The 18,717-nt window shown below is 43.7% G+C and overlaps 2 protein-coding genes across 2 annotated transcripts; one reads left to right on the top strand and one right to left on the bottom strand.

Annotated features, from left to right (window-relative positions):
- Positions 1 to 1,956: 1,956 nt before the first annotated feature.
- Positions 1,957 to 10,464, bottom strand: ZNF408 (zinc finger protein 408). The gene is made up of 6 exons (XM_053449245.1): positions 10,283 to 10,464; positions 9,026 to 9,225; positions 5,377 to 5,594; positions 4,943 to 4,983; positions 4,098 to 4,657; positions 1,957 to 3,572 (listed from the first exon to the last, which is right to left on the bottom strand). Exons 1-6 carry the CDS (start codon positions 10,462 to 10,464, stop codon positions 1,957 to 1,959), a joined length of 2,817 nt encoding a protein of 938 aa, XP_053305220.1.
- On the top strand, positions 6,504 to 17,470 carry ARHGAP1 (Rho GTPase activating protein 1). Its single transcript, XM_053448850.1, has 13 exons — positions 6,504 to 6,548; positions 10,520 to 10,666; positions 11,207 to 11,302; positions 13,196 to 13,283; positions 14,042 to 14,173; positions 14,311 to 14,397; positions 14,717 to 14,815; positions 14,911 to 15,021; positions 15,129 to 15,205; positions 15,838 to 15,915; positions 16,099 to 16,227; positions 16,495 to 16,598; positions 16,684 to 17,470. The coding sequence occupies exons 2-13, from the start codon at positions 10,528 to 10,530 to the stop codon at positions 16,861 to 16,863; spliced, it is 1,320 nt and encodes a 439-aa protein (XP_053304825.1). The 5' UTR covers positions 6,504 to 6,548; positions 10,520 to 10,527; the 3' UTR covers positions 16,864 to 17,470.
- Positions 17,471 to 18,717: the final 1,247 nt, after the last annotated feature.

The following is an 18,717-nucleotide window of genomic DNA, read 5'->3' as shown; positions in this document are numbered from 1 at the left end:
TATTAGTATAGCCTGTTAATTTGATGCCTGTAATCCTTCTGGGTGTCCCCTCTCCTCTGGCTTCATAATGGCCGGTGCTTTCTTATTATGAATGCACCTCTTCACCCTTCACTGACTGCCCTTGCCACCTGTCTGATGTTCTGGTACCCAGTCCTGTGCAAACCAGACTATACAATGTGCCGCCTCTTTTTAGAGCCCCAGGTGAGCGCCCCAGAACGCAACTACATACTTTGAGATGCAATATTTTCAGGGAGAACAGTGACCATGGCTTAATGAAAGCCCCACCCACACCATTTCATAATGCTCCACCCAGTCCACCCTAATGCCCCACCCACAAAAACATTTTATTTCACCATTTTTCAAGGATCAGTGTTTTCTGCCTTGAATTTACTCAAAGGGTAAATCCAATCAAGATCCTTATACAGAGAAACACAATTTCATGGCACATTAGACCCATTCGCCCCATCTATTCTGCCTGCTTTTCCTGATACAAAACTCAGACCTCAGTCATTATTCTACTCAGATTAAGTAGCCTATGCTATGTATGTTTAAATCCCCTCACTGCATTAGCCTCTACCACTTCTGCTGGGAGGCTGTTCCACTTATCTACCACCCACCACGTAAAGTAACATTTTATTTCCTTACGTTTATGACCTCTTGTTCTAATGTTTGAAATAAACTTCCCTCCTTTTACTTTGTTAAATCTCTTTATGTACTTAAAATCATATAAATACATGCGTTCAAAGGTTTGAGGTCAGGCTGTTTTCATGAGAAAACAAGATTTCTAGCGGTTTTCAATTGGGGTTTCTAGCGTTTAATTAGCCTTTTAAACGTAAACTTGGATTAGCGAACACGACATGCCATTGGAACCCAGGAGTGATGGGAGTGATAAAGGACCTCTGTAGCCTATGAAGATATTCCATTAAATATCCAGCTTTCATTATTTTTATTTTTTTTTTATGTACAAAATGCACTTTTCTTTCAAAATCAAGGACATTTCTTAGTGACCCCAAACCTTTGAACCTTAGATACTTTCTACTTTAACATAGCGCTTGTTCATTCACCTCTGGGATAAGCAATATGTTGTAAAAGCTTGTTAAGGTCAGATTTGTACCAATGATGTAATAAAATTACTAAAAATATAATAGTATTAAAAATGTTGATAAACTGGTTTTCCTTTCTGGTGTGGTCATTAATATTTATTCAATAACAACCTCCTTAAGTCATATTCCTAAGTAATATTGTTTTATTAATTAAATAACATAAGTATGAATGACAATAGAAGTATTTCTTTCATTAAATGTCTATAGTATAACGGGATAAAGCAGTACCCTGCAATCGATGCATATAATTTTTTTGCAAACAGAAGAAAAAAAATAAAATAAACCAATTTAGTTTACCAATCTTTAGAAAATCCTCATAAAAAATATCAAATGTCATCCACAAGAGGGCACCAGTACTTCACAGGGGTAGATTTTTTTTTTTTGTTTTAATTCATACTATGAATTTATTACTATTAAATAAAAAGTATTTAGGATTATTTTACCCACAACCTTTAATCATTCTTCTGTTGTAAAAGGTGTTAGTTATTTTGTCTCATAATTCATCCAGACAACTGTCAATCCAACCTTAATTGTATACACAATGGAGAGTTATGACTACTGTCCTCTTGACAATTGTCTCCCGGGGTATGGTATCCATGCCCTACAGCGAGATCAGTAAAAACATAGCAGCTTGCCGCAAGTTGCACTGAATCCATTATGTTTTATCAAACAGGTCGAAACCCAGTAATCTTCAAAAGGTGGTTCTGGAACTAATCAGAAAACTAAGGCATTCAGGATAAATCCGCTGACACAGGGCTTGTGGAGAAGCCAACCTGCCTCAGCAAAACACAATCATAAGGAGAGGCTTAATGTATCTTTAAAATGAGACAAAAATGGTAAAAAAAATAAATAATCATGTCCCCGATTCCACCTCCACCACTTCACCCACTGCACTAAATCCGAGGGCCTCTTGGACCAGTATCATGCTTGAACTATGCTCTTTGTGTAAGAGGATACCTTTCTCCTGATCTGCCCCGGAAGATATCTCGAGCATCTCGGAGTCCACGGGTAGAAGAAGAGTCGGAGGGTCCTGTGACGGGCCAAGTTCAGAGTTCTCGGAAAAGTTAGCAATTAATACATCTCCTTGTCCTTGGGTGCCCTCCTCCGAATTCACTAACTGTACTAAGACTAGAGTATGTTCCGACTCGGAGTCGGCCGCCGGTGTGCCAGGAGAATCCTCAGTCATAGAACTTTGATCTGTGTCTTTGTGGCTGCGTAGATGTCGCTTCAGACTGCGCTGTAAGGTGTAGCCCATGCCACACAAATGGCAGCGGAAAGGTTTCTCTTCCAAGTGTGATTTCAAGTGGCGCCGGAGCTTGGTGGCAAGAGGGTAGGATTTTCCACAGTACTGGCACAAGAAAGGGCGTTCGCCGGTGTGCAGACGCTCATGAGCACGCAACGTGTGAGGGTCTTTAAGCGCCTTGCCACAAATAGTGCATAAGTGCATTTCCCCGGTGTGCATGATCAGGTGGCGTTTCAGCTCCGGTTGCTGAGGGAAGGAGTCCCCACAATACTGGCATTTATAAGGCTTCTCACCAGTGTGAAGCCTTTGGTGATTCCGCAGATTGCCCTTGTGTCGGAAAGAACTGCCACAGTCTGTGCACGTGTACGGCTTCTCCCCGGTGTGCAAGCGCATGTGATTGCGCAACGAGCAGCTGTTGGCTAGCTCTTTATCGCACAAGCTGCAGTGGAGCCGCGGTTTGAAGTCACGGCCCGCGGGACTGCAGTAGTTTTTGCGGTGAAACCGAAGCGTGGGTCGGCGAGCGAAACTCTTGCCACAGTCATCGCAACGAAAGGGACGCAGGCCGGTGTGCAGGACGGAGTGTTCCTTAAGATCCCGCTGCGTGCCGTATGCTTTGTCGCAGAGGGGACACTGGAAGGGGCGCAACCCTCGGTGTGCCAGCAAATGAGCCTTAAAGCTCTCCTCTGAGCTGTAGCTTTTATCGCACTCCGTGCACCTGTAGGGCTTGCTTCCGCTGTGCGTGAAACCGTGCCTCTTTAGGTGACTCAGCTGGAAGAAACTTTTGCCACAGTCTTGACAAGAGAATCTGCGTTCAGCCTGAGTTCTGGATTTTCTCTTTTTCAGATCTGCCGCCTCCCTTAAGTTTGCAGAATTTTCTTTCTTTGACTCCAACTCTTTCCTAGGAACCTTGGCCTGGCTCTTACGCTTCTTCCCCTTTGCTGTTCTTTCTTCACGTTCAGCTGACGCCTTCTCTTCTTCGGTAACGGATGTGTCAAGACTTGGTTTTCGTTTTTTGCTGCCCTCTTTTGGACAGTCTAAGTCTACTTTCTCAGCCTTGTTTATGTGGTCCTTACGATGGGCTGTGTCGTTTGTTCCAGAACACAGTTCAGAATCTTCAGCTTTTTGCTGCATCTTTTGGGAGGATATCGTTGGGGGCGTTTGAAGGCAGCTTTTTATGATACCCTCTTCTGTCACAGTGCTGGAGCAGTCAACAGCTGGGTTTTCTGCTAAAAATAAAAGAAAATGATAATTTGAGTGACCATGTCCTAAAACCATACGCACAGAGAATTAGGTGATTGTCTGCCTATTCTATGAAGTGTAACATTGTACAGTATAGTTAAAAGATAAAGCTTCAATAATCAACAAAGAATGAAGGGAGTAATTACATCACACTCTCTTAAACAAGGACGAATAGAGTGAAAAAACACCCCCTAATCCAGTATGTTAAAATGTATATATTCTGACATCATATATTCTTACATGATGTCAGAATATATACATTTTAACATACTGTATTAGGGGGTGTATATCCTGACATCACGCTATGTGTATATTACATGATGAGGATAAACAAGTCCTCAAGTCTTAATTATGAATTGAATGGGACACACAAGTTTCCTGTTTTTATAGCCTCATGCTTGATTTGATTTTTTTCTACAATATATATTAAAAGAAAAAACAAATAACAAAAAGGAAACAACACAAATGTCACTGAAAAAGCCTTAATAAGAACAATGTGTTCAGACACAAACCTATTAGATGAGATTGTGTTGGAGTGCTCTGTTCAGTAACGGGAATGTCAGCTGCTTTGTCCAATAAGTTATTTTCTAGTGTAGCCACACTTAATGACAGTTTTGCCCCTTCTGGTTCTAGAGTAACCGGTAACGGGTCTCTTTCTGGTTCTGCAGTTGTTGCAGACACGGTGTTCTCCATTTCTGGTGTCCCTGGTGAAGGCGATACTTTTGGGTGCAGAGTCACAGCAGAGATCTCAGGTTGTGGCGACATAATTTGGAGCCTGGTTTCCTCAGAAATTTCTTTGGTGTCCGATGCTGGTTCATCTCCATCTGTCTTCCCCAGTACTTCCATTCCACTGAATTGCAAAGACTCTTGGGACACGCACTTCCCCTCTTGCACATCTACATCTTTCCCATCACTCACTGGATCTTTGTTAGGTTTGGTGCAGAGCTGGTGTTCCTCCTGGTGATACAGGAGCTCAGAACCAGTCTCAATGGTGGTGATAACACGGAGGAGAGTTCCCCCTCCGTACCGACACAGCTTCACATTCTCCTGCTTTGAACTCTTCCTCGCAAACCTGAAAAACACCAGTGCGGCCCTATTACTACAGGAAAGGTACACATACAATATATTATGCATTTCCAACAGGTTGCCATCGAGCAGCAAGGAAAGAGTGCTTTTGATGGATAATGGGAATAAGTCTGATTAAAGGTAGGACCTGACAACACTATCTTCTTTCACATGAGCCTCAGCTCCACTCATACAGCTTCAGCACACTGCTTTAAGATCTTATTAGTTGTGCCATGATCATTTATCTATACCATAGAACGTTATAAATACATGGAAACTGTTTCATACATACCTCAACCAATTAGTGCCACTGTCTGATAATGATGATATTTCCTGTAAAGCCACAAAAAAACATTTAAGCCTATTGGCCACGTACATTGTTCTATACAAAAAATTATAAGAATTTACCAGTGAGGGGAAGACTTTTAAGCTCTATAAGAAGGAAGGTTCCAGATTAAGGAACCATCGATAGAAATGTAATCTAAAAGCTAAATCATTTATAGGTTGTGTTGATCGTGTATCTACCATGTTCAAGAAATTGGAAGTATAAAGAGCAAGGCTTGGACCGTATTCTAGTATCGACAGGTGCTGAGCAAAGATGCTGAAGAACCTTCAGAAAGTACTTGACCTTTTTTTTTTTTTAAAAAAAATATCTTTATATTTGCTTTATAACCATAACACAACCAAACACTAGTATTTATTCTAACAGCCTTTATATACGCTGACCTCGTTTTCATCTGATGGGCCATTTTCGCTATCAGGGACGGGAGGGGGAAGAAGAGATCCTTTCTCTAGTACCTTCCCCACCCACCACAATCCCAAGCCCTCTTTCTGTGAGAGGGAAGGACCCAGGGCCAGGCCACGGGGGAGGCTGAGCAGAATCCGGCAGACGGCATCTTCTTTGCATTCTGTAGGCAGAGGACGTGATGATGTATTCATATGGCCTGCAATGAAGAGAGGCAGACAGGCAGTTAGCGGACTATACAAAGATTATCTGTGCCTACTATTAACCCCTAATGGAAGAACATCATCTGTCGGGAATAAGGACTGTAAGCAGTGAAGAATACCCCGCTTGTACAGAACGCTATCCTCAAATGACTTGTATAGACTATAATTACATCACTGTGCTAGGATCGCCTTTTTTCTCGAATCATGTTATTGTGATAAGAATAACGTAACATAGTGCAATAATTTTTATTTATTTATGAAAAACTAAGACACATACGGTCTGCACGTGATCTTTTTCCAGGTTATATTTTCTTGAAGGTCACGCTAACACACACACATATACATATATATATATATATACACATACATACATTATATATATATATATATATATATATATATATATATATACACAGTTAGAATAGGGCAGGTCTTTGTTGAAATTGGGAATGCTGGTGCTGCAGAGATGACAGTTTACATCTAAAACTACATCAGACTAAAGCTTTATGGAGTCCATGTTCTTCTCTCCCTCACTTCCCTGCCTTCTTTCTCTCCCCATTTACCTCGCAGTAATATCCCAGCACAGACCTGAGCTCTGTCTTCAACATTCCCGGAAATGGAACACACAATAATATTTCCCCCAGGAAGAGCATAAACTTACAACAGTTCCGCCTCAAGAGCAGGCTGGTAGGCAACAGACCTCAGCAGGACCGACCGGAAGTCATTTCTTGAGACACATCCGCCTTCCAGAGGGCTGAGAAGATGAGTCCTCTGACAGGTGGGGGGCGGGCCTAGTTGTCATGGGGACCTGGCTTCCCTTTCCGCCGAGGTCCCGGATATTTGTGCGTTTTTCGGATCATCCGGGAGGAGCCCAGTGCACGGGACTTGAGATATTAATACATCGCTAAATATATATACATCCATACCGTCGCCGGGAGCTGCTTCCCGAGGTGAGAGGGAGGGGTGGGGTTGCGATGAAAAGTGACGTCAGTAAGCGGAGCCAGGGTTATGTCGTCATCACTTAAGTTATCATCTTCTATGCTGAGAGGGTGGTTCTGATGCGAGACGTTTTCTGAAATCTCTCTTTTTGGACTGTTGTTGGACTGTCTCTTTTTGAAGACGTTTCTAAGTGTCTGTCTGAGTGATGCCACAGTTTTTTTTTCTTTCTAGCTGCAGTCTCATCCTGCTTGTGGGTGTCTCTGGAGATCTCTTCTCCATGTCTCTTGCTGAGGCCCTCTTGATTTTTGAAAGCATGTCTTATTTATCTTGGCGCTCCCTTTTTCTCACTTGCACAACAGTCTCTTCCTCTCCCATTATAAAGGAACTGAGATGTGAGGTAATTACACCTTTGCTCACGCCCTGTGTGCGCCGAGATCTCCATTATTAACATTACCAGGCTGACGGTTACAAGGGTGTCTCATATGTTATCTTTTATTAATATGGCGCCAACAATGTCCGCAGCGCTTCTAACAGTCCCTACATTCAAAGGGTCTGACAAAACTAGAACCATTATAACATCACCAACCATTAATCCTCCCACAATTCGAATTCACTACAAACAACTTATTCCTGGGAACATTTGACTCCTTCATGGATCTGGCATCTGTCAAATGGTTTTATGGCCCCTCTAACCAGGGAGTGAACTGACCAACATGCTTTGATTGAACCATATCTGTCCATTGGATCTCTACTAGTCCAACTAATTTACTGCTGAACAAATTCCCCAATACCTCTGTGTTTATCTAATGTCTTTGATAACGTGTGAATTGTGCTTTTGTATTTAGATAAGTCTGTGTTAGCTTCATTAATGCCTGAGGAAGGGACCTAACAACTTGGTCTCGAGAGCTCGCAATCAAACTCTCAGTTAGCCAATAAATGGTATCATTTTAACTATACTTTTCTCCTGTTTTCTCAACGGCTAACGCGGTACAAAACCTTTTTATCAAAACTAGAACGGACAGACTGAGACGAACCCATGCGTTAGGTATAGTGGGTTTGCTCGCAAAGCTTACGCTCTAGAGGAAGTCTCGTCCCATTGAATAGCTGGAAATAGGACGTCTCTTCCTGGTAAATAGTTAACTTTCTCTGATTGTGATGAGGTCATCTCTTAAATTTGTAGGTCTCTTACTGGGAGGCGATGCCGTCTATAACTGCGGTTTGCGCCGTCTTATTGGATAGCTGTTTAAAGCAAGACGTTGGGTTTTGTAAAAGTGATGTTATCACCATGGTAACCAGCAGAAGGATCCAATGAGCATTAAGGTTTCATGTGTTACTATGCTGGTGATAAGGAGAGGGTAATACAGTGAGGGTATTAAACATGCATGGGGCAGGGATACGGCTCCTGAATCTAAGACGAGACCAACGACAGGTTTGAGTTTTTACAGCAGGAGAAACGGGCGACTAGACGGGGGCCGAATGGGGCCGATCTGCCGGCAGCTTCTGTTTCTAAGACGCCCTCGGACTTGTACCCGATTTGTGTCTAATGCGCAGAGTGATGGCCGTCTGCGAGTGTAAAAGCCTGAAGGCAAATCCCGTTTGTCTGGACAAGTTGCTTCGGTAGACTTTCGTATTTGTACTCAGGAGGAGTAGTAGATACAGATGCACTCCTCCACCCCTCCGCCTTCATGCATACAGGTTACAATGCTTGGAATTCCAGCATAACTCGTACCTGTAAATAATACATCTAGATACTATGAGTAACCCTTTCATGACAAAGCCTGTACATGTACGGGCTCACAATGCATTGTTTTTTATGGGTGTAAGGACAGCACATGGTAAACAGGTAGCTGTCATCCGATGCAGGCTGTAGGAGGATAATTATCTATTGTGGTGTGTAGCGCCATCATACTCCGCGGTGCTGTACAATGGTCTCCGTAAAGCAGGAGAAGTATCTGAATGTAGCTGATGTTCCTGCTTTGTTTCGTGATGCGCTGCGATGAAACAAAAAAACGTAACCATTCACTGCATGACATTCAGACCCCCGAGATCCGAGTGCAGCGGGGAGGACCTTCTATTGTACGCGATCTACTCGGAAGGGCTCTGTCTTCTAAGGTATTTAGGAACGAACGGATCCCTCTTCCAAGTGTAGCAGCCAAATAGAATTATTAATAATATTATTATTTATTGTCAGTTTACGGCTATGATTGGGGAGGATGGGCAGCTCCTCGTTTATACGGTAACGTGCTGCTTGTGGTTACAGACAGAGGAACATAGAAAAGAACAGGAAACATCGGGGTTAATGCCTGTTCACGCCTTATTTTAGTTACTATGAGAACGAGTGTGTCTGCTGGATTTCGACTATTTGGGAAGAATAGTGGCTCTCATCATGTAACTCTAAAGGATTGCTTTAATTAGACTCCACGGGACATTGCGAGAGGTCAGAGGTCGTTGCATGTAATAAATAATCAGGTGCGTATTAGGGCTTGACCTGTCAGCTGACAATTCGCAGGCTCGCCAGCCTCTTTGTACATGCGCCAACCCTGGGAGCTCTGCCAGCGCGTTGATAGCTGGTCCTGTGTTTGCGGCTCTCGATGCGAGGATGAATGCTTGCGGAGCGTTTCTTCCGCTCTCATTTGGACAGCGTCTACGAGGTCCGGACTTTTAACCTTCAGCATAAGACGATGTTCCCTGTAGACAGAAAATAAAAGGATCCGACTCCGGGGAAAACTCCTTATCCGCGAGCGTCTTGATCCGTCGTTTACTTTCTTCTATCGCTTGTGTTATTTTTTTTCTTCTTATTTTGATCTTAGCGAAAAGAGCTCCTGCGTTTCAGATAGATTTGGCGATTAACAACGCGATATTTCAAGGGAACGCTGATGTACGCTGAAATATCGGGGCTTATTTACTAAACAGTTGCGGTATGATGAAGAATATTGTTTGGTTGTATGGGCCATTATTCTTAAGGGGTCCGTTAAACCGCTTATCTCCCCTGCGGACAAAGAGCCTGACGGGGCGGAAGTTTTTATTTAAAAGGAACAATCATATAAGATCTTCCTCGTTATTTGTCTTCTGCTTTTTCGGTTCTGTTTTTTTTTTTTTTCTTTTTGTTGTTTTTTTGAAAAATTTTTTGCGTATTATGTCATTCCGTTTTTGTAAGATGTGTAATATAGATATGAAGAAAAAGATCATATTGTTTGTGGGAAGCCGTTTCCTCCGTGAGAAGAGCCCCCGCCCCCCCCCCCGCATTCTCTTTAATGTGAAATTCCTATTAGAAAGGACAACCAGCCGCTTACTGTAACGGAGATCCAAGTTAAAGAGACGGCCTGTTCTCCCGAACAGCCTTCACGTGTTTTAATATGCATTCTTTATCTGTAAATAATGACGGACCCCCAGGAGATGCTGCCGCGTGCGGCCCCCCTCTCTCCCAAATTTGGGACGGTTTTGGCTGCTGAAAACCCCTTTCTGGCAGGAAAATGCTCCCAATGGAATCAGCGATAGCACTTTATACACATGCTCGTTAGACCCCGTGCATTAAAACCAGAAAAACACCCTAAAAATTCCTGATTTTTTTTTTTAAATGCATTTGGTTACCTTCATGACCCAATCTTGAATCTTTGGAAGATTTTTGCTGAGGGTTAGGTTGACCCTTGACTGTGATCTTTCGGTGGCGTCGCCACATGCTTTTTGACCCCAAAAGATTAACGAGTCGCTCTTCCTTTTTGCCCCTGCAACAAAAGACCCTCACATGGTGTATGTGTGTGCGTGTGTACAGACAGGAGATGTCTGGAGATCGTTCTGAAACGTGCCGTTTGGTGGCCGTGTCAGATTGTTCTGTGGAGCTTTGTTTGGCTCCTGGGAGGTCAACGGAATCCCCAGGACTTCTGTAGAGTAATTAAGGAGTTCCACGCCTGATGCTGAGTTCTCCATTAGATATTCTCAGACGGATAATCTGGATTCCTTACCCCTCGTTATCTTTCCTCAGAGAGCAGGATGGCTTCAGATCCCCTGTCGGACCTCCACGACGATTTGGATAAAGATGTAACTAACCTGTCTCTGGATCAGCTGAAACTTGCTTCGCTGGATGACAAGAACTGGCCTTCCGATGATGTCCAGGACTTCCCAAAGCCAGGTGATAATAATCGCGTCGCTACGGTCTGCCAGGTTCTACGTTGGCTACTAAGACGTGGGAGAATAGGGGTTTTCAATGAACGTTTCGAAGATGAGTTAGTTATAAAATCTGACCTGGGCATCGCTTTGTTCACCCGCCCCAATATTATCTCCCAATAGGAGATTGTACAAGCACCGAACAACACTGGGGTTCAGTCAATAAAGGGAGAGTAGGCAAGAGTTTTCTTGACTTAAATATACGTCATTAAGGTCCCACAATGAAGAGCTTGGCCGGCCCCGTATAATGTCTACTTATTCAGCTATTTTTCCCAGAATGCATTAATTCCTCATGTAATTATTTGGTAATTAACCAATATAATAGCGACGGGAAACAAATTGCTTACAATTCTCATAACCAGTTTTGGGACTGCGATGGAGTTTCTTAGTTGGGTTGCACGTAATCATCGTAGACAAAGTTACTAATAAATCGCTGAGACGGTTTAGCCTTCTCTTTGTTATTCGTGATGTATTAGAAGGTGGACACGTGTGTTTTGTTGCGCAGCCGAAGACTCTAAAGCTTCACCCGACCCCGTCACCCACCTTCGCTGGGACGACCCTTACTATGACATCGCTCGGCATCAGATTGTAGAGGTGGCCGGTGAGTGTTCGAAGTTTCATTTCTTTTTTTGTGGACAACGTGCCAAAAAAAAAAAGGAAATGTTTCTGTGGAGTGCTGCTTACATGTCACGGCTGTACCTGGTGATTGCGCATGTATGGGTGTTAGAGACTGTGGGGTGACTTTCACCAGGTGATGCTGAGGGTTTGTTACAGGTATGTGGATCGGCCTCTCAAAATTCCTCTTCGTGTGCATTCCAAAGATAAAATCTATTGGTTTCCTCGCCACTCGTCCCAGATCTGTTTTCAGCTGTGGATACTTTTTTTTGTTAGTTTTGTTCCCTTTTTTAGCTAAATAAATAAGACATTTCTGGCATACCTTGGTGGCTTAGTCATGTTGGATCTGTTCGGTCTCCTCTGGATTTTTATGCGCGGATCATGTTGCAGAGTATCCACGAGCTTCCCAGGGAAAGAAAGGCATTGTAACATAAAGTATTTTACCTAGAGTGTGTTCGATTTTGTTTAATTCTTTTGTTTATTTTCATATAATTGAGTTATTTTAGGCGCTGGATCGCTTATATACTCCCGGGATCCCGTCTGCTTTACTTTTCATTGTCCCAGGTTCATATACCTCCCTGGCCGGACTATGTAGTAAATTCAATAAGTGATCGATGATCCGTGTGCCGGCCCCCAGCTAATCCCATCACCCTAAGTCAGCAATGGGGACTCGGGGCAATTCAAAAGGCGCATTCCATAAATTAAAATACGCAGTATTATTAAAATAAAAAATAATAATAATTATTAAACAATAAAGCAGTTTAGGTGAGGAACATCTGTAATAATAAATAACGGTGAATGAATCGGGTCCGGCGTCTTGTAGCATTTGTTTGAATTACACAAAATGTTTCCCATACAAGTCTCCTTTTAAATATATAATACAGCGAGACCAGGCCGGCTCGGCTGGTGAAGTTGATGGACAGGTCGGTAATAATGGCCGTTCCTGCAAGGTTAGAAAAATATAATCCGGCGGACATGGCCCCCCGCGGACAGCAGTCTGTTTTCTTCCCGTCCTTCGTGTTATTAATAGCTGTGGCTTCTCTCAAACTCTCCAGGGATGGAGGATAAGAGTCATTTCTCACAACCTCCAGCTGCTGTGCGTTGGCAGTTTTGAGGACAGGCTTCCCTATAAGGGAAAAAAAGAACGTTTGACAACAATAAAAAAAGCTAAAAAACCCTCCCCTGCATGTCCTTCACCATGACGTGGCCTTTAAATGGATAAGCCTCCTGCCGGGGCATCGAATCACGTTCTTTAAGCCCTTCCTCGTCATGGTGTGCTTCGTCAGAGCTGCAGCCCAGCCGCCCAACTGACCGAGGGTCTCGTGCCCCTCATCTCCGTGAGAGCAAGCGGTCTGGGCAAAGAGTGGCTCAGATGTCTCGCCTCCTTAATCCACGAGGGCAGCATCACACCTTAGTGCCTGATTCGACCATCGATCTTCCGGGATGATGTAGAATCGGCCTACTGCTGCTTATTCAAATAAAATTAAAATGCATCAGAGTTTGCCCAGCATTAACAAACCTGGAAAAATATCTTTTCCACCCGGATTTGGTTGCTAAATTTCTGCTTAATTTTACTTCCCTATCAATATTTGGTGATAAAAATGACGGAATACTGGAATTTCTCTCCTCCAGCACCTCTTAGTAAACGTACCCCTTTGTGTACTTTTCCCTAGATCGGGCAGCGTATGTATTCACAGTGAGAAACATTACTGAGCAAAAACCCAATGGTTATGCCGAGCGGCTGTGAATATCTACGTAATGCAAGAGCCGGGGAATCAAAACAGAACATAAAAAACTCCTTTTTTATGTTCGTTTACCCCCAGCGGTGATAACCCCCACCTCTGTCTGGCCTGATAACTCAGAAATGTCTCCCCCATAGGTGATGATAAATACGGACGGAAGATTGTGGTGTTCAGCGCCTGCCGACTGCCTCCCTGCCATGAACTGGACCACATAAAGCTTTTGCAGTAAGTGCTTCGCGATTTGTTAAATTTTTTGCTCAGGGACTGCGCTGCGAATAGAACAGTTTAGTCCCTGGATTTGTTGGAATTAAGCAGCAATTAGATTGCTGATTTTTAATGGAATCTCTTCATAGGCGTACAGAGACCCTTTATCACTCCCATCACTCCTGTGTTCCACTGGCCCTTTATCACTCCCATCACTCCTGGGTTCCAATGGCCCTTTATCACTCCCATCACTCTTGTGTTCCAGTGGCCCTTTATCACTCCCATCACTCCTGTGTTCCAATGGCCCTTTATCACTCCCATCACTCCTGTGTTCCAATGGCCCTTTATCACTCCCATCACTCCTGTGTTCCAATGGCACGTTGTGTTCGCTGATCCAAGTTTAAGTTGAAATGGCTAATTGATGATTAGAAAAGCATTTCCAATTATGTTACAGCCAGAAATGTCCGTGTCTAACGTGAAAACAGCTCAGTGACGCCAAACTTTTGAACGGGTGTGTGTTATATCTGACGTGTGCATGTTCCATGAATCCAATAGCTTCATGACGTACTGTTGTATGTGTCGTAGAAGGCTTAGCACTTTTATTGTCACGTGTGTGCTGTATGATGTCATTTAAAAAGAACAGGCTGTCGCGCATCTTTAGTGTCTGCGTTTGGCTCTTCTAAAGGATTATGGTTTCCTAAGCCAAACTCCTACGCTGATCAGCTTGGCCCTGCGCGCTGTGTAAAGGCCGCCCTGTGATTGTGTCGCTTCGTCTTTAGGTACCTGAAGCACACGTTGGATCAGTACGTAGAGAGCGACTACACGCTGGTTTACCTGCACCACGGACTGACCAGCGAGAATAAGCCGTCTCTGGGCTGGCTAAGGGACGCCTACCGGGAGTTTGATCGCAAGTAAGCTTCACGCTCGGGGAGAAAGCACCGCTAGGCATCACTATCAAAGCATAGATAATTCACAGTTGTGCGCAAGAGTGTTTGCTTAGTCGCATCTGCCTTGTTTAACCCTTGCTGCTCTTCCTTTGTGTACTTAGGTACAAGAAAAACATTAAGGCCCTGTACATAGTCCATCCTACCATGTTCATCAAGACTTTGCTGATTCTGTTTAAGCCTCTGATCAGGTACAAACCCTCTGAATACGGGGGGAGGTGGTGGGACTGATCCGTACAGATATTGAAGCAAGCAACGCATCTTCTAAAGCTTATTTTTAAAGTAATCTACGTACATTTTAACTGTATGGGGATGATTCTAGTAAGCACACTTAAATGTGAAAATAAATCTAATACATGATCATTTTGTGCATTTTTTTAAATCGGTTTCATTTAAGTTTTGATTATAAGACAGATGGAGGGCATTCAGGCTAATACCATATTCATCATGTTTCATCCATCATGTTTCAGAATGTTCGTTTTTTTTATTACACCTTTTTTTTGCTTTCAGCTTCAAGTTTGGCAGGAAGATTTTCTACGCGAATTATTTGAGTGACCTCGAGGAGCACATGAAGCTGGAGCAGCTGGGAATCCCCAAGCAAATACTCAAGTAATAATACCGGATACCAAGTACTTAAGTAATGGCACGGAATCTGTAAAATGACAGTTCTAAAATGTAGCGTCTTACCTCTACTGCTTCTGCAGATATGACGAGGCTATCCGCTCTAACCTGAAGACACCGCCGGCATCTTTCCAGAAGCCCACCCCGCCGCGTCCCCCTCTCCCGAACCAGCAGTTTGGGGTTTCTCTGCAGCAGTGAGTACCGAAACCAAGCCCTTCCCAAAACATCCCCTCGTTTGTTTTTGTATTTTTTCTTACATCACACCTTCTAATTGTGCTCTTCTTAATTTTCTGCTATACAGCCTAAAAAATAAGAGCCCCGAGAACGGGAGTATACCCCAGGTTATACAGGAGACGGTGTCCTACCTGCAGGAGAACGGTGAGTCCTTGGTGCTCGGTTTGCCGCAATGTCGTGGTGGACAATGGGTTCAGGAACATCCTAGCAAAACATTGCCCATAATCCCATAGTAGTTGGTGAGTTTTTTTTATCGTCATGGCCCTTCCTGGTTTAGACAGGAGATCAAACATTTTCCATGATATAGGGCCTTGAAAGAAAGCCCCATGAAAGTATTGACTTCACTATCCATTATGAAGGGCCGACCCCAATGAGTACCTTCCGGATGACAAGCGTAGTTGGCCGTCCATTACGCATGTTTAATATCCCATCTGAGGTGTAGTAACAGCCTAAGTAATAATGCAGCTCCTCGGTTCCTCCAGCGACCCTCAGCTGTCTGCACGAATTTCAAACACATAACGGGGTTTATCTCCTAAGTTATATTACCAATGACTGTCCGAAACAAACACAAGCCCATATAATAAATCATCCCGGTTAATTTCTGTAGAATAAATACCGTAAGTGAAATACTCTATTCCATCCTAGAGGTTAGCACGAGATCTGCCAGGCACATTCATAGAACGTTTAGGATGATTGTCAATAATAATAATAATAATAATTTTTTTACACACTCTTCTCTTCTTTCTTCTCTTTCTTCTTCTTTCTTCTCTCTGCAGCTCTGAGCACGGAGGGGATATTTCGGAGATCAGCCAGCACTCAAGTTCTCCGGGAGGTTCAGCAGAAGTATAACATGGGTGGGTGTCTTGTCATGGACAGAGTCACGTTCCCAGAATGTTTTGGTGTTCTCTTTGACCGGCCATATTTTTTGCCAGTGGAACAGCGAAAGAAATTCTTTAGCTACTTAAATGCTTAGTTATTAGCTTACATACAGCTTTTGTCTGCTGTTCATTTATTTTTACTCATTATTTTTCCACTAGGGGTACAAGTTAGTTTCCAAGACTACGAAGATGTCCACCTTCCTGCGGTCATCCTCAAGACTTTCCTCCGCGAGCTCCCTGACCCGCTGCTGACTTATAACCTGTACAACTTTGTGGTCTCTTTCTCCAGTGAGTGGATAACATGAGATATGAAGTTATATATTAGTATTTTGTTGTTTGTTTTCTAACACCAGCAACACCTCTACACAAAGTACAGAAAAGTGGCGACAGTCCAAGTTTAGGCACCATGGAAACATTATTAGAATATAATCAACCGGATGCATTGCTTTGGCTTTTCCTGGCTTCAAATAATTAGATACCCTTATATATTCTTGGCCCCGGCATATTTCTTTGTCTTTGTTTTTTTAATGATTGCACCAACCCTTTGATTTTCAGATCTAGAGCAAGAGAAGAAAGTGGAGTCAACGCGCCAGATTCTGCAGACCCTGCCAGCGGAGAATTATGAAGTCCTCCGGTTCCTCACAGCCTTCCTCGTGCAGGTTGGGATCGTGATGGGGGCGACGGGCTGCAGGACCGGCCTGGTTGAGCTGTAGCCACCTAACCTGTGCTCTGATTGTTTCTCAGGTGTCCGAACGCAGCTCTGAGAATAAGATGACGAACACAAACCTGGCCGTGGTGTTTGGGCCAAACTTCCTGTGGGCAAAGGACGCGGCCATGACTTTAAAAGCCATAAACCCCATCAACACTTTCACCAAGTTCCTGCTGGACAATCAGAAGGAGCTGTTCGAGGAACTTCAGCCATGAGCAAGACTCCTTCCGCTGCGACACAACACCACTGCCGGTCTGCTGACACACAACCCCCCCACCCTAGCGCTGTCCTATGACCTGTGAGCCCATGTTGGCGTGTGTGTGTGTGTGTACACATCTGTGTGTATCTGTATGTGACACATTGGAGCTGGCATCTCCAAACCTGTAGAAAATCCTAGCAGTGCATGTAACGTGTATGTGTGTGTATCTGGTGCGTGTGGCTTGGTGTCAGCTGATGCCTCTGGCAGGCCGTAAGCACTTTCACGTCCTCTGTAATGACGGCGTATGAACGGGGCATGGCGTTTGAGATGGATTGGATAGAGCTGTGGCTTCTCCTGCCTTTTTTTTGGATCTTCCCTTATTTTCTTCTGTATCCTCCATATATCTGACGTGTATTCGCTGCATACCTGTAGCTATACCTGTACACGGAAACGCGTGTTCCCGCTCACGTGAGCGCTCTGACACGGAGAACCTTAAAAGAGGACTTGTTGTGGATAATGCATTGTCCGTGGTTGAGCTAAAGACCTAATGGTCCTTCGCACGCGCGTGTAAGATGTGATTTTTATAATGAATCTTCTTTTAACTGTTTCCGTGCTGGAATGCTCATTTTTAGATTTACAAACCATTGGCGGGATCTGGTCGAGAGCCACCAAACTCTAAAGGGACCCGTTCTTTGTTAGAATGCCAGGCCACAGAAGACGGGTGTTGATTCTGGGGGTTAAAAAGTACTTTCTAGACTATTTTGTTGATCCGATCTGTGTAACTTGTTGTTTTACTGGTTTTAAAATCAAAAGCACTCCGCTAGAGCCACGAAACGGCCCAACTGGGCTACAGTCAGGGTGATCTTCCAATCGTGACCCCTTCATGGTACGTCTATGCCGGTCGTGATAGATCGTGTTGTAATATTTTAATCTAACCTTGCTCGTAGCCCCTCCGTCATCCCGCAGCCGCTTGGACCCTCTAAGAGGTGAATTGTTAACCCATAACTCTCCAGCTAAACGCTGAATAACGTGAGGCCGTCGCCATGTTCCAGCCCTTTGCTCTTCTATATTAAGGAACTCGTCTCACCCTCTTGTGCCTCTCCGTTTTTTTAGCCTCTACCCTCTTCTTTTTATGCCTAATATTTTAAATGAAATGGAAAGGAACTGTCACGTTTCTGAGATTTAGCCGTTACTATTGATTTTTTTTTTTTTAGTTTTTTTTATTTAAAGCTCTGTTTTTCTTTTAAGTTAATACTGTTGTGACCAAGGCCTCCGTTTCCCAAAAAAATGTATCGGAGTCTTACTGTCCACCCGAGCAGGGAGCTTTCACACGTTTTTATTATTTTAGCAGAAAAATAACAGGTCATTTCTGTATCGGTATAAAACCGGAATGTTACTTTTAGGGTAAAGGGTTAAATTGTGGAATAATCTAGAATGTGACCGTTCCTCTTTAAAAGATGTTGTGTGTGCTGTATAAGTGATGGTCGGGTGCGGGGCGTCCGGGCGTTATACCGCAGGGGGTGAGTTATAACGCACCCCGCGCTCAGTAACCCCGCCTGTGCCGTGCCATCTTGTTTTATATTGTATATTGTGGTGACGTTGATGGTGGATGTTTGCCTCAGTGCCGTACGTTACATTTTCCGTTTGCTTTTTCAAATTGTAGAAATGTTTTGTTTGGAAGCTTTTTTTTTTTTTTTTTTTTTTTTTTATAATTTTTTAACCCTGTCACTGTGGATGATTTCTGTACCCACCTGGCAGTCAAATGGCAAATGGTTAACCAGGGCATTATTTCTGTGACTGGTTTTGCACCCTTTACGACTCGCCGAACCTTTTCTTTGCCGGAATACGTCCCACGCACGCGCTTTTGCGT

Source organism: Spea bombifrons, chromosome 10, assembly GCF_027358695.1.
Source record: "Spea bombifrons isolate aSpeBom1 chromosome 10, aSpeBom1.2.pri, whole genome shotgun sequence".
NCBI lineage: Eukaryota > Metazoa > Chordata > Amphibia > Anura > Pelobatidae > Spea > Spea bombifrons.
Note: the sequence above shows the minus strand (reverse complement) of the source record. Positions and strands in the feature narration are given on the sequence as shown.